The following is a 13,285-nucleotide window of genomic DNA, read 5'->3' on the forward strand; positions in this document are numbered from 1 at the left end:
GGTTGGCGATCAGTAACTAGTAGGGTGCCGCAGGGATCAGTGCTGGGACCCCAACTATTTACAATCTATATTAACAACTTGGAAGAAGGGACTGAGTGTAACGTAGACAAGTTTGCTGACGATACAAAGATGGGAGGAAAAGCAATGTGTGAGGAGGACACAAAAAATCTGCAAAAGGGCACAGACAGGCTCAGTGAGTGGGCAAAAATTTGTCAGATGGAGTATAATGTTGGAAAGTGTGAGGTCATGCACTTTGGCAGAAAAAATCAAAGAGCAAGTTATTATTTAAATGGAGAAAGATTACAAAGTGCTGCAGTACAGCGGGACCTGGGGTTACTTGTGCATGAAACACAAAAGGATAGTCTGCAGGTACAGCAAGTGATCAGGAAGGCCAATGGTATCTTGGCCTTTATTGCAAAGGGGATGGAGTATAAAAGCAGGGAAGTCTTGCTCCAGTTATACAGGGTATTGGTGAGGCCACACCTGGAGTACTGCGTGCAGTTTTGGTTTCCATATTTACGAAAGGATATACTTGCTTTGGAGGCAGTTCAGAGAAGGTTCACTCGGTTGATTCCGGGGATGAGGGGGTTGACTTATGAGGAAAGGTTGAGGAGGTTGGGCCTCTACTCATTGGAGTTCAGAAGAATGAGAGGTGATCTTATCGAAACGTATAAGATTATGAGGGGGCTCGACAAGATGGATGCAGAGAGGATGTTTCCACTGATGGGGGAGACTAGAACTAGGGGGCATGGTCTTAGAATAAGGGGCCGCCCATTTAAAACTGAGATGAGGAGGAATTTCTTCTCTCAGAGGGTTGTAAATCTGTGGAATTCGCTGCCTGAGAGAGCTGTGGAAGCCGGGACATTGAATATATTTAAGACAGAGATAGACAGTTTCTTAACCGATAAGGGGATAAGGGGGCGGGCAGGGAAGTGGAGCTGAGTCCATGATCCGATCAGCCATGATCGTATTAAATGGCGGAGCAGGCTCGAGGGGCCGAATGGCCGACTCCTGCTCCTCTTTCTGATGTTCTTATGTTCTAAGATAGAAAAAAAAATCGACCCTCATTTCTACATCACCTTTCACCCCCTCAGTACGTCCCAAAGTGCCTCACCTCCAATGAAGGACTTTGTTTGAAGTGCACTCGCTGTTGTAATGTGGGAAACGCCCCTTTGCGCACAGCAAGCTCCCACAGACAGCAATGTGATAATGGCCCAGATATTTCTGCTTTAGTGATGTTCTTGCTATTGAGGGAGGGCAGCAAACGTTCGCCAGACTGATTCCCGGGATGGCAGGACTGACATATGAAGAAAGACTGGATCGACTGGGCTTGTATTCAATGGGATTTAGAAGGATGAGAGGGGATCTCATAGAAACATATAAAATTCTGACGGGACTGGACAAGTTAGATGCAGGAAGAATGTTCCCGATGTTGGGGAAGTCCAGAACCAGGGGTCACAGTCTAAGGATAAGGGGTAAGCCATTTAGGACTGAGATGAGGAGAAACTTCTTCACCCAGAGAATTGTGAACCTGTGGAATTCTCTACCACAGAAAGTTGTTGGGGCCAGTTCGTTAGATATATTCAAGAGGGAGTTAGATGTGGCCCTTACGGCTAAAGGGATCAAGGGGTATGGAGAGAAAGCAGGAATGGGGTACTGAGGGAATGATCAGCCATGATCATATTGAATGGTGGTGCAGGCTCGAAGGGGCGAATTGCCGACTCCTGCACCTATTTTCTATGTTTCTATGTTTCTGTGTTGGTTGAGGGATAAATATTGGCCCCAGGACACCGGCACTCCCTCAGTACAGCCCCTCCGACAGTGCGGCGCTCCCTCAGTACAGCCCCTCCGACAGTGCGGCACTCCCTCAGTACTGCCCCTCCGACTGTGCGGGGCTCCCTCAGTACCGCCACTCCGACAGTACGACACTCCCTCAGTACTGCCCTCCAACAGTGCGGTGCTCCCTCAGTACTGCCCTCCGACAGCGCAGTGCGGTGCTCCCTCAGTACCGCCCCTCCGACAGCGCAGTACGGCACTCCCTCAGTACTGCCCCTCCGACAGCGCAGTGCGGCGCTCCCTCAGTACCGCCCCTCCGACAGCGCAGTGAGGCGCTCCCTCAGTACCGCCCCTCCGACAGCGCAGTGCGGCGCTCCCTCAGTACCGCCCCTCCGACAGCGCAGAGCGGCGCTCCCTCAGTACCGCCCCTCCGACAGCGCAGTGCGGCGCTCCCTCAGTACTGCCCCTCCGACAGCGCAGTGCGGCGCTCCCTCAGTACTGCCCCTCCGACAGCGCAGTGCGGCGCTCCCTCAGTACTGGCACCGGAGAGAGGAATGGGCCAACTCACCTGTCCCCACAGGAGCTCTCCGATCCCAATCAGGATACACCACAGCCACTGCTCCGTATTTAATGGCGAACAGCTAAAGGGTTTTGCGCCAAACTGTACAATGATGATCTAAATGGAGAAAGAGAGCACAACACAGGATAAGATATCCGATTAGGCACAGCCTCATGACGGGGCACAATGTACAGCCATGGTCTGCCAGAGTGGGCAGCCTCTCTAACTGATTGCTCATATCCTGCAAAGTATTTACAGCTAAAATCCTCAGGTGGCTGAACAGTCCAATACAGGAGCCACAGTCCCTGTCACAGGTGGGACAGACAGTGGTTGAGGGAAGGGGAGGGTGGGACTGGTTTGCCGCACGCTCCTTCCGCTGCCTGCGCTTGGTTTCTGCACGCTCTCGGCGACGAGACTCGAGGTGCTCAGCGCCCTCCCGGATGCACTTCCTCCACTTAGGGCGGACTGGTCTTTGGGCCCAGGGACTCCCAGGTGTCGGTGGGGATGTTGCACTTTATCAGGGAGGCTTTGAGGGTGGTCCCTTGTAACGTTTCCTCTGCCCACCTTTGGCTCGTTTGCCGTGAAGGAGTTCCAAGTAGAGCGCTTGCTTTGGGAGTCTCGTGTCGGGGGGACATGCGGACAATGTGGCCCTGCCCAGCGGAGCTGGTCGAGTGTGGTCAGTGCTTCGATGCTGGGGATGTTGGCCTGGTCGAGGACACTAACGTTGGTGCGTCTGTCCTCCCGGGGGATTTGTAGGATCTTGTGGAGACAGCGTTGGTGGTATTTCTCCAGCGCCTTGAGGTGTCTACTGTACATGGTCCATGTCTCTGAGCCATACAGGAGGGCGGGTATCACTACAGCCCTGTAGACCATGAGCTCGGTGGTAGATTTGAGGGCCTGGTCTTCAAACACTCTTTTCCTCAGGCGGCAGAAGGCTGCACTGATGCACTGGAGGCGGTGTTGGATCTCGTCATCGATGCCTGCTCTTGTTGATAGGAGCCTCCCGAGGTATGGGAAATGGTCCACGTTGTCCAGGGCCGCGCCGTGGATCTTGAGATTGACAGCCACTACAGCCAATCGAAAAAAAAAATGTTATAAACCATCCTCTCCCTCAGGCCCAGCTAATGCCGAACCACGGATGTTTCCGGACCAGAGAGTCCCGGACCAAAGAGGTCCAACCTGTACTTTGATAAAATTACATTTTTTTACTTCTAGATATTTGCTGGAGAAATACCACCAACGATGTCTCCGCAAGATCCTACAAATTGCCTGGGAGGACAGACGCACCAACGTTAGCGTCCTCGACCAGGCCAACATCCCCAGCATCGAAGCACTGACCACACTCGACCAGCTCCGCTGGGCAGGGCCACATTGTCCGCATGCCCCCGACACGAGACTCCCAAAGCAAGCGCTCTACTCGGAACTCCTTCATGGGCAAACGAGCCAAAGGTGGGCAGAGGGAACGTTACAAGGGACCACCCTCAAAGCCTCCCTGATAAAGTGCAACATCCCCACCGACACCTGGGAGTCCCTGGGCCCAAAGACCAGTCCGCCCTAAGTGGAGGAAGTGCATCCGGGAGGGCGCTGAGCACCTCGAGTCTCGTCGCCGAGAGCGTGCAGAAAGCAAGCGCAGGCAGCGGAAGGAGCGTGCGGCAAACCAGTCCCACCCTCCCCTTCCCTCAACCACTGTCTGTCCCACCTGTGACAGGGACTGTGGCTCCTGTATTGGACTGTTCAGCCACGTGAGGACTCGCGTTAAGAGTGGAAGCAAGTCTTCCTCGATTCTGAGGGACTGTGATTTGGGGCAACAGTGGGGAGGTGTGGGTTCAGTTCGATGGAATTTCCCACAACATTAACACCCGAGGAGCAGGCTGAATCCCTCCCCTTCGCACTCCACTCTCCTCTCGGGGCCAAGCAACTGGATATCCTCGTTGGAGGCGACAGAGAGACAGAGGGCAGCACCAACATTCCACCCCTTGGATTTATATAGCACCTTTCACAACCACCGGACGTCCCAAAGCGCTTCACAGCCAATGAAGTACTTTCTTGGAGTGCGGTCGCTGCTGTAATGTGGGAAACGCGGCAGCCCTATTGCGCACAGCAAGTTCCCACACACAATGACCCAGATCATCTGGGCTTTTTGTTATGTTGATTGAGGGATAGATATTGGCCCCAGGACACCGGGGAGAACTCCCCCTGCTCTTCTTCCAATAGTGGCCCCGGGATCTTTTACATACACCCGAGAGAGCAGATAGGGCCTCGGTTTATCGTCTCCCTCTGTCTGTCTCTCTGTCTCTGTCTCTCCCTCTCTCTCTGTGTCTCTCTCTGTCTCTCTCTCTGTCTCTGTCTCTCCCTCTCTCTCTGTCTCTCTCTCTGTCTCTGTCTCTCCCTCTCTCTCTGTCTCTCTCTCTGTCTCTCTCTCTGTCTCTGTCTCTCGCTCTCTCTCTGTCTCTCTCTCTGTCTCTGTCTCTCCCTCTCTCTCTGTGTCTCTCTCTGTCTCTCTCTCTGTCTCTGTCTCTCCCTCTCTCTCTGTGTCTCTCTCTGTCTCTCTCTCTGTCTCTGTCTCTCCCTCTCTCTCTGTGTCTCTCTCTGTCTCTGTCTCTCCCTCTCTCTCTGTGTCTCTCTCTGTCTCTGTCTCTCTGTCTCTGTCTCTCCCTCTCTCTCTGTGTCTCTCTCTGTCTCTGTCTCTCCCTCTCTCTCTGTGTCTCTCTGTCTTTGTCTCTCCCTCTCTCTCTCTCTGTCTCTCTGTCTCTGTTTCTCTCTCTCTCTCTCTCTGTCATGTATGTATGCTTGGGGTTACTAGCCACCAGGGGGCGCCACTGTCGGAGGTCATTGGGCTGTACACACGTGTGTGTGGTCCAGGTATAAAAGGCAAGCCATCATGTAATGTAATTACTTTGGGCCCTAGTAAAGCAGAGCCAGGTTTGTACCTGTGTTAGTCCACAGTATTCATTCTATCGAGTTATTACATACATAACATTTGGTGACGAGGTAACTTAAGAACCTTCGCATGCAAAAATGAGCACAATTGGAATTCTGGAGAGATTCGTGGAGGGAGAGGACTGGGCAGATTTTGTAGCTCGCCTGGACCGGTACTTCGTGGCCAACAAAATGGAGGAACCCACTGACGCAGTTAGGCGCAGGACGGTCTTCCTCAAGTTTTGCGGTCCGAAAATCTAAGGAACTCATAAAGAATCTTCTCTCGCCTGCCAGTCCAACGAACAAGGGCTATGAGCAATTGTGTGCTCTTGGTACGTGACCATCTCAAACCAGAAGGCATCATCATCTCACGATATCGATTCTACAAGCACGTTCATTCTGAGGGCCAGGATGTGTTGGAATTTGTTGCCGACATGTCTAGCTGGACTGTGGAAGTTCGAAAACGCGTTGGGAGACATGCTGCGGGACTTCTTTGTAATCGGCATCAACCACGAGGTGATCGTGCGTAAGCTCCTGGATGCGGAAACGCTGGACTTGAGCAAGGCCATCACGATTGCCCAGGCATGCATGATGACGGACAAAAACTTAAAGCAGATATCATCGAAAAATTGGAACTCGGCAAGTACTGTAAACATGATTGTATCATCGTTTGGCAGAGCTGCATGTGGCAGGGCCTACCCGACTGCATATGCGAAACCGGTGGCTGCCTAAAGTCCACCAACGGGAATGAATCCGATTTCACCGTGTTGGCATTGTGGGGGCAATCATCGGCCTCATCGGTGTCGGTTTAAACAGTACATTTGCAAAGGCTGTTCGAGACTGGAGCATCTCCAGCGCATGTGTCCGCAACTGAGCAAGCGTGCTGCGACACACCAAGTGGAGGATGATGACCAGTATAGCGCGGATCCGGATATGCAATCCGAGATACCAGAGGAGGAAGTGTATGGACTGTATTCATTCCTAACAAAGAGCCAACCGATAATGATTAATGTGAAACTTAACGGTGTGCCGGTAGCGATGGAATTGGACACGGGTGCGAGTCAATCAATAAGCCAGAGGACATTCGACAAGCTGTGGGATACTAAGGCTGTAAGGCCTAAGCTGAGTCCAGTCAATGGCAAGTTACGTACGTATACTAGAGAACTCATAACGGTGATTGGCAGTGCAGTAGTCAAGGTGTCGTATGATGGTGCGGTTCATGATTTACCGTTATGGATTGTTCCAGGCAATGGTCCAACGCTATTCGGCAGGAATTGGCAAGAAAAAGTCAAATGGATTTGGACCGATATCAAAGCGTTGTCGTCGGAGGAGGAGGATACTCCATGTGCTCAAGTGCTGAGCAAGTTCCCCTCACTGTTTGAACCAGGCATCGGCAATTTCACGGGAGCCAAGGTTCAGATCCAGGTGGACTCGGATGCAAAACCCGTCCATCATAAAGCTTGGGTGGTTCCATACATGATGAGGGAGAAGGTCGAAATGGAACTGGACAGACTCCAGCGTGAAGGGATCATATCACCGGTCGAATATAACGAATGGGCCAGCCCCATTGTTCCTGTGCTGAAGAGTGACGGCACTGTCAGAGACTACAAGGTTACGATCAACTGAGTTTCAAAACAGGATCAATACCCGTTACCGTAGGCTGATGACCTGTTTGCAACGCTAGCCAGCGGGAGGGGGAAGTCGTTCACTAAACTGGATCTGACGTCGGCCTACATGACACAGGAGCTGGTCAAGACGTCGAAGAAACTTACGTGCATCAACGCTCATAAAGGACTGTTTATCTACAACAGGTGTCCTCTCGGAATTCGCTCGGCTGCAGTCATATTTCAGAGGAACATGGAGAGTCTACTGAAGTCCGTTCCCTAGAACTGTCGTGTTCCAAGATGACATCCTGATCACCGGTCGTGACTCCGAGGAACATCTGAACAACCTGGAAGAGGTTCTACATCGCCTGGACAAAGTGGGACTCAGACTGAAACGCTCGAAGTGCATCTTCATGGCACCAGAGATCGAATTCCTGGGGAGGAAAATTGCTGCATTAGGCTCACGGACGCGAAAACCAAGGCCATCAAGAATGCACCCAAGCCTCAGAATGTGATGGAGCTGCGTTCGTTCCTTGGTCCACTCATCTCCTTCGGTCATTTCCTACCGAGATTGAGCACTTCAGTAGAGCCACTGCACATGCTGCCAAGAAAAAGCGACAACTGGGTTTGGGGTGCGTCTCAAGATAGAGCTTTTGAGAAAGCTACTAATCTGCTTTGCTCTAACAAGCTGCTGGTACATTATGATCCGTGTAAGCGTCTAGTACTGGCCTGTGATGCTTCATCATATGGAGTTGGTTGCGTGCTCCAACAAGCTAATGAGTCGGGTAAACTACAGCCTGTTGCGTATGCTTCTTGTCAAAGGTTTGTCAAAGGTGGAAAGAGCCTACAGCATGGTGGAAAAAGAAGCACTAGTCTGTGTGTATGGGGTTAAAAAGATGCATCGGTACCTGTTTGGTCTTCGGTTTGAACTGGAAACAGATCACAAGCCGCTCATTTCATTGTTTTCGGAAAACAAAGGTATCAATACCAATGCATCGTCCCGCATCCAGAGATGGGCGCTGACATTATCTGCCTATGGTTATGTCATTCGCCATAGACCTGGCACCGAGAATTGTGCCGATGCACTGAGCCGTCTGCCGTTGCCCACACCGGAGGTGGAGATGCCACAACCGGCGGACCTACTGTTAGTCATGGATGCTTTTGAAAGTGAAGGAACCCCTGTCATGGTTCAACAAGTTAAGACCTGGAGCAGCCAGGACCCGATATTATTGGTTGTGAAACGTTGTGTCCTTCGTGGTGATTGGTCTGCCATATCCAAGCAAATGGGCGGTGAGACCAAACCTTACAACCGTCGCAAAGACGAACTATCCATTCAGTCCGATTGTTTACTGTGGGGTAATCATGTTGTTATGCCTAAGAAAGGCAGAGAGAAATTTGTACATGACCCTCATCCCGGTATTGTCATGATGAAAGCCATTGCCAGGTCTCATGTATGGTGGCCGGGAATTGACTCTGAGCTGGAATCATGTGTGCATCAGTGCAACACTTGCATGCAGCTCAGCAAAGCACCAGCAGAATCGCCACTGAGTCTGTGGCCGTGGCCGTCCAAACCATGGTCTAGGATCCACATCGACTTTGCAGGTCCCTTCCTGGGAAAGATGTTTTTAGTTGTGGTGGATGCATATTCCAAGTGGATAGAGTGTATCATCATGTCATCCAGTACATCCACAGCTACCAGTGAGAGCCTTCGTGTCATGTTTGCCACTCATGGTCTGCCCGACATCGTTGTAAGCGACAACGGACCTTGCTTCACTAGTTTGGAGTTTCAAGAGTTCGTGAAACTCAATGGTATTAAACATGTGAGATCAGCACCATTCAAACCCACATCTAATGATCAAGCAGAGCGTGCTGTCCAAACCACCAAGCAGAGTATGAAACGTGTAACTCAAGGTTCACTGCAGACTCGCTTGTCATGCATATTGCTTAATTACAGGACAAGACCCCACACGCTTACCGGGGTCCCCCCTGCTGAACTATTGATGAAGAAAGGTCTCAAGACCAGGCTCTCTCTTGTCCGCCCTGACTTGAACGTTCATGTTGAATACAGACGTCAAAGTCAGCAGTGGTATCATGATCGCGCTACTGTGTCACGCGACATTTCTGTTAATGATCCTGTGTATGTACTAAATTATGGTCAAGGTCCCAAGTGGATCACCGGTATTGTTACGGCCAAGGAGGGCAACAGAGTGTTTATCGTCAAGCTCAAGAATGGGCAGACATGCAGGAAACATGTTGATCAGATAAAGCTGTGGCACACGGATCGACCGGAACAGTCTGAGGAAGATACAATCAGGGACCAACCAACCTACCTTCAGTCATCAGAGGACTCCGCAGTCATCAATGAATCTGGACTTTCAATCCCTGACATGGCCATTGCCACTCCCATCAGATCGGCGACCCAGCCCCCAGTCATAACAGCCTCAGAACACTCACCCAAGGCTGGAGTTGAACTGAGATGATTAACTCGGGAGCGGAAAGTCCCGGACCGTCATAATTTGTAAAAAGACCGTTTCTAATATCTCAAAGGGGGATATTGTCATGTATGTATGCTTGGGGTTACTAGCCACCAGGGGGCGCCACTGTCGGAGGTCATTGGGCTGTGCGCACGTGTGTGTGGTCCAGGTATAAAAGGCCAGCCACCATGTAATGTAATCACTTTGGGCCCTAATAAAGCAGAGCCAGGTTAGTACCTGTGTTAGTTTACAGCATTCAGTCTATCGAGCTATTGCATACATAACACTCTCTCTCTGATACGTCCTTACTATACAGTTTAAATGCACATGAGGCCCATGCTTGAGAGAAGGTCACTCTGTGACCTGTCCTTTATTTCATCGCACTCAAGTAATGGAAGTGGGTGGAGCTTCCCCTTTTATACCTGAAGGTCCAGGTTAGGAGTGTCTCCCACAAGTTCACCACCTAGTGGTCAGTGTTCTCATAGTGTACAACTTCGGTCAGTTTATACATGGGTTACAATGCTGGTTGAATACATGACATCAGCTCCCCCCCCCCCAAAGTCTTATTGGGATCACAGGTTGAGTCTCTCTGGTGGTTTACGCTCCCTTGTAGAGCGCCTGAGTTGAGGCTCCGGTTGTTGGGCGCTGGCCTGAGTGTCTGCTGTTTGCGGTGCCTCAGGCCTGTCCGGACTGCCCACAGTGACTGGGCTCTCCTCCCTCTGGTTCCGGTGTTCGGTCACCTGTGGTGGAGTGAACTCTATATCGTGTTCTTCCTCTGCTTCTTCTATGGGGTTGCTGAACCTCCTTTTTGTTTGATCCACGTGTTTGCGGCAGATTTGTCCATTGGTAAGTTTAACTACCAGAATCCTATTTCCCTCTTTGGCAACCACAGTGCCTGCGAGCCATTTGGGCCCTGCAGCGTAGTTAAGGTCAAAAACAGGGTCATTGACATCAATACATTGCGCCCTCGCATTCCTGTCATGGTAGTGATATTGTGACTGGCGCCTGCTCTCGATAATTTCTTTCACGGTGGGGTGTATAAGAGATAACCTGGTTTTGAGCGTCCTTTTCATTAGTAGCTCTGCGGGTGGAACCCCTGTGAGCGAGTGTGGTCGGGATCTGTAGGCCAACAGGAGGCGTGATAAGCGGCTTTGTAGGGAACCCCCTTGGATTCTGAGCATCCCCTGTTTGATTATCTGCACTGCTCGTTCTGCCTGGCCATTTGAGGCCGGCTTGAACGGTGCCGTTCTGACATGGTTAATTCCATTGCCTGCCATGAAGTCCTGGAATTCAGTGCTTGTGAAGCACGGGCCATTGTCGCTGACCAAGATGTCCAGTAGACCATGGGCGGCGAACATTGCCCGTAGGCTTTCTACCGTGGCAGAGGATGTGCTTGAATTTAAAATGTCACACTCGATCCATTTGGAGTAGGAGTCTACCACAACCAAAAATATTTTCCCCATGAAAGGACCTGCGTAGTCCACATGGATGTGTGACCATGGCTTGGCGGGCCAGGACCAGGGGCTAAGGGGGGCTTCCCTGGGCGCGTTGCCCAGCTGGGCACACGTGTTGCACCTGCGAACACAAAGTTCCAGATCTGCGTCTATCCCTGGCCACCAAACGTGTGACCTGGCAATTGCCTTCATTGTGACAATGCCCGGGTGCCCATTGTGGAGTTCTCTGATGAACACCTCTCTGCCCATCTGGGGCATGACTACGCGGTTTCCCCACAGTAGGCAATCGGCCTGAATCGAGAGTTCATCCATGTGCCTATGAAACTATTTAAATTTCTCAGGGCATGCCCTGTACGTGGCTGCCCAGTCCCCATTCAGGGCACATTTCTTGACTAAAGACAGTAGCGGGTCTTTATTTGTCCAGACTTTAATCTGACGGGCTGTCACAGGTGAGCCTTCGCTTCCGAAAGCTTCAACAGCCATGACCATCTCAGCATCATGCTCAGTTGCCCCCTCAGTGGTGGCTAGTGGGAGCCTGCTGAGTGCATCGGCGCAGTTTTCGGTGCCCAGTCTGTGCCGAATTGTGTAGTCATAGGCGGCTAACGTGAGTGCCCACCTCTGTATGCGGGCCGATGCATTCGCATTTATGGCCTTGTTGTCAGCCAAAAGGGACGTTAGGGGTTTGTGATCTGTCTCCAGCTCAAATTTCCTGCCAAACAGGTACTGGTGCATTTTCTTTACCGCATATACACATGCGAGCGCCTCCTTTTCTACCATCCCGTAGCCCCTTTCTGCCCGGGACAGATTTCTGGAGGCATAAGCTACCGGCTGTAACTGACTCTTGACATTGACATGCTGCAACACACACCCGACACCATAGGACGACGCATCGCACGTTAACACAAGTTTCTTACATGGGTCATATAACGTTAACAGATTGTTGGAGCATAACAAATTGCGTGCTCTATTAAAAGCCCTTTCCTGGATGTCCCCCCCAGACCCATTTGCGACCTTTGCGTAGGAGCACGTGTAGCGGCTCTAGCAGCGTGCTCAATTTGGGAAGAAAGTTACCAAAATAGTTCAGGAGCCCCAGGAATGAATGCAGCTATGTCTTGTTACGGGGTCTGGGTGCTCTCTGGATCGCTTCCGTTTTGGATGCAGTAGGGCTGATCCTGTCTGCTGCTACCCTCATCCTCAGGAATTCTACCTCTGGAGCTAGGAAGACGCACTTCGCCTTTTTCAGTCGCAGCCCTACCCAGTCCAGTCTGCGTAGCACCTCCTCCAGGTTGTGGAGGTGTTCTTCAGTATCGTAACCCGTGATGAGGATGTCGTCCTGAAAAACCACCGTCCCTGGAATCGACTTGAGGAGGCTTTCCATATTTCGTTGGAAGATCGCGGCGGCCGAGCGAATCACGAACGGACATCTGTTGTACTCAAACAACCCCTTGTGTGTCGTGATGGTGGTCAGCTTCTTCGACTCACTCGCCAGCTCCTGGGTCATGTAAGCTGAGGTCAGGTCCAATTTTGAAAAAAGTTTGCCACCGGATAGCGTCGTAAAGAGGTCCTCCGCTCTCGGTAGCGGGTACTGGTCTTGGAGTGACACCCGATTGATGGTGGCCTTGTAATCGCCACATATCCTGACCGACCCATCCGCCTTGAGCACCGGCACAATCGGGCTCACCCAGTCACTGAATTCGACTGGCGAGATGATGCCTTCCCTCAACAGGCGGTCCAATTCACCTTCTATCTTTTCCCGCATCACGTACGGCACCGCTCTGGCCTTGTGGTGTACTGGTCTGGCGTCCGGGTTTATGTGAATCACTACCTTGGCCCCATGAAAGTGCCAATGCCGGGTTGAAATAATGAGTCAAATTTGTCCAGGACCTGTGAGCATGATACTCGCTCCACAGAAAAAATTGCATTGACATCGCCCCATTTCCAGTTCATGACAGCAAGCCAACTCCTCTCCAGCAGTGCGGGACCGTCCCCCGGGACAACCCAGAGTGGCAACCTGTTCTCCGAATCTTTGTGGGTCACGACTACCGTGGTGCTGCCTAGCACCGGAATGATCTGCTTTGTGTAAGTCCGTAGCTGTGCGTCAATCGGCAATAATTTTGGCTTCCTGGCCTTGGACACCCACAACCTTTCAAACTGTTTGATACTCATCAGGGACTGGCTGGCCTCCGTGTCTAGCTCCATTAATACAGGGATGCCATTGAGGAGCACTTTCATCATTATTGGTGGCGTCCTGGTGTATGAACTGTATACGTGCTCCACATGAACTCGCTGAACTTCAGCTTCCAGCGATTTCCCCCAGTGTCCATTTGGCCTCGTAGGGCTTACATTGGGCCCGTCCTCCTCGTACATCAACCTGGCTGCAGGCTTCCTGCACATACGTGCCAAGTGACCGCTGACGTTGCAGTTTCTGCAGGTATAATTGCTGATACCTGCAAGCCCTGGCTGGGTGTTTGCCTCCACACCTCCAGCATGAGCTGGAGG

General features: G+C 51.5%; 1 protein-coding gene across 1 annotated transcript in view; it reads right to left on the bottom strand.

Moving 5' to 3' along the window:
- The window catches only part of LOC139253260 (plasma membrane calcium-transporting ATPase 3-like), a 144,689-nt gene that overhangs the window by 45,455 nt on the left and 85,949 nt on the right, over positions 1-13,285 (bottom strand). Inside the window, 1 exon segment of the mRNA XM_070873472.1 lies at positions 2,345-2,496. Coding sequence (XP_070729573.1) covers positions 2,345-2,496 — 152 coding nt within the window.

The sequence above is a fragment of the Pristiophorus japonicus genome, unplaced genomic scaffold (genome assembly GCF_044704955.1).
Source record: "Pristiophorus japonicus isolate sPriJap1 unplaced genomic scaffold, sPriJap1.hap1 HAP1_SCAFFOLD_484, whole genome shotgun sequence".
NCBI classification, from domain to species: Eukaryota; Metazoa; Chordata; class Chondrichthyes; family Pristiophoridae; genus Pristiophorus; species Pristiophorus japonicus.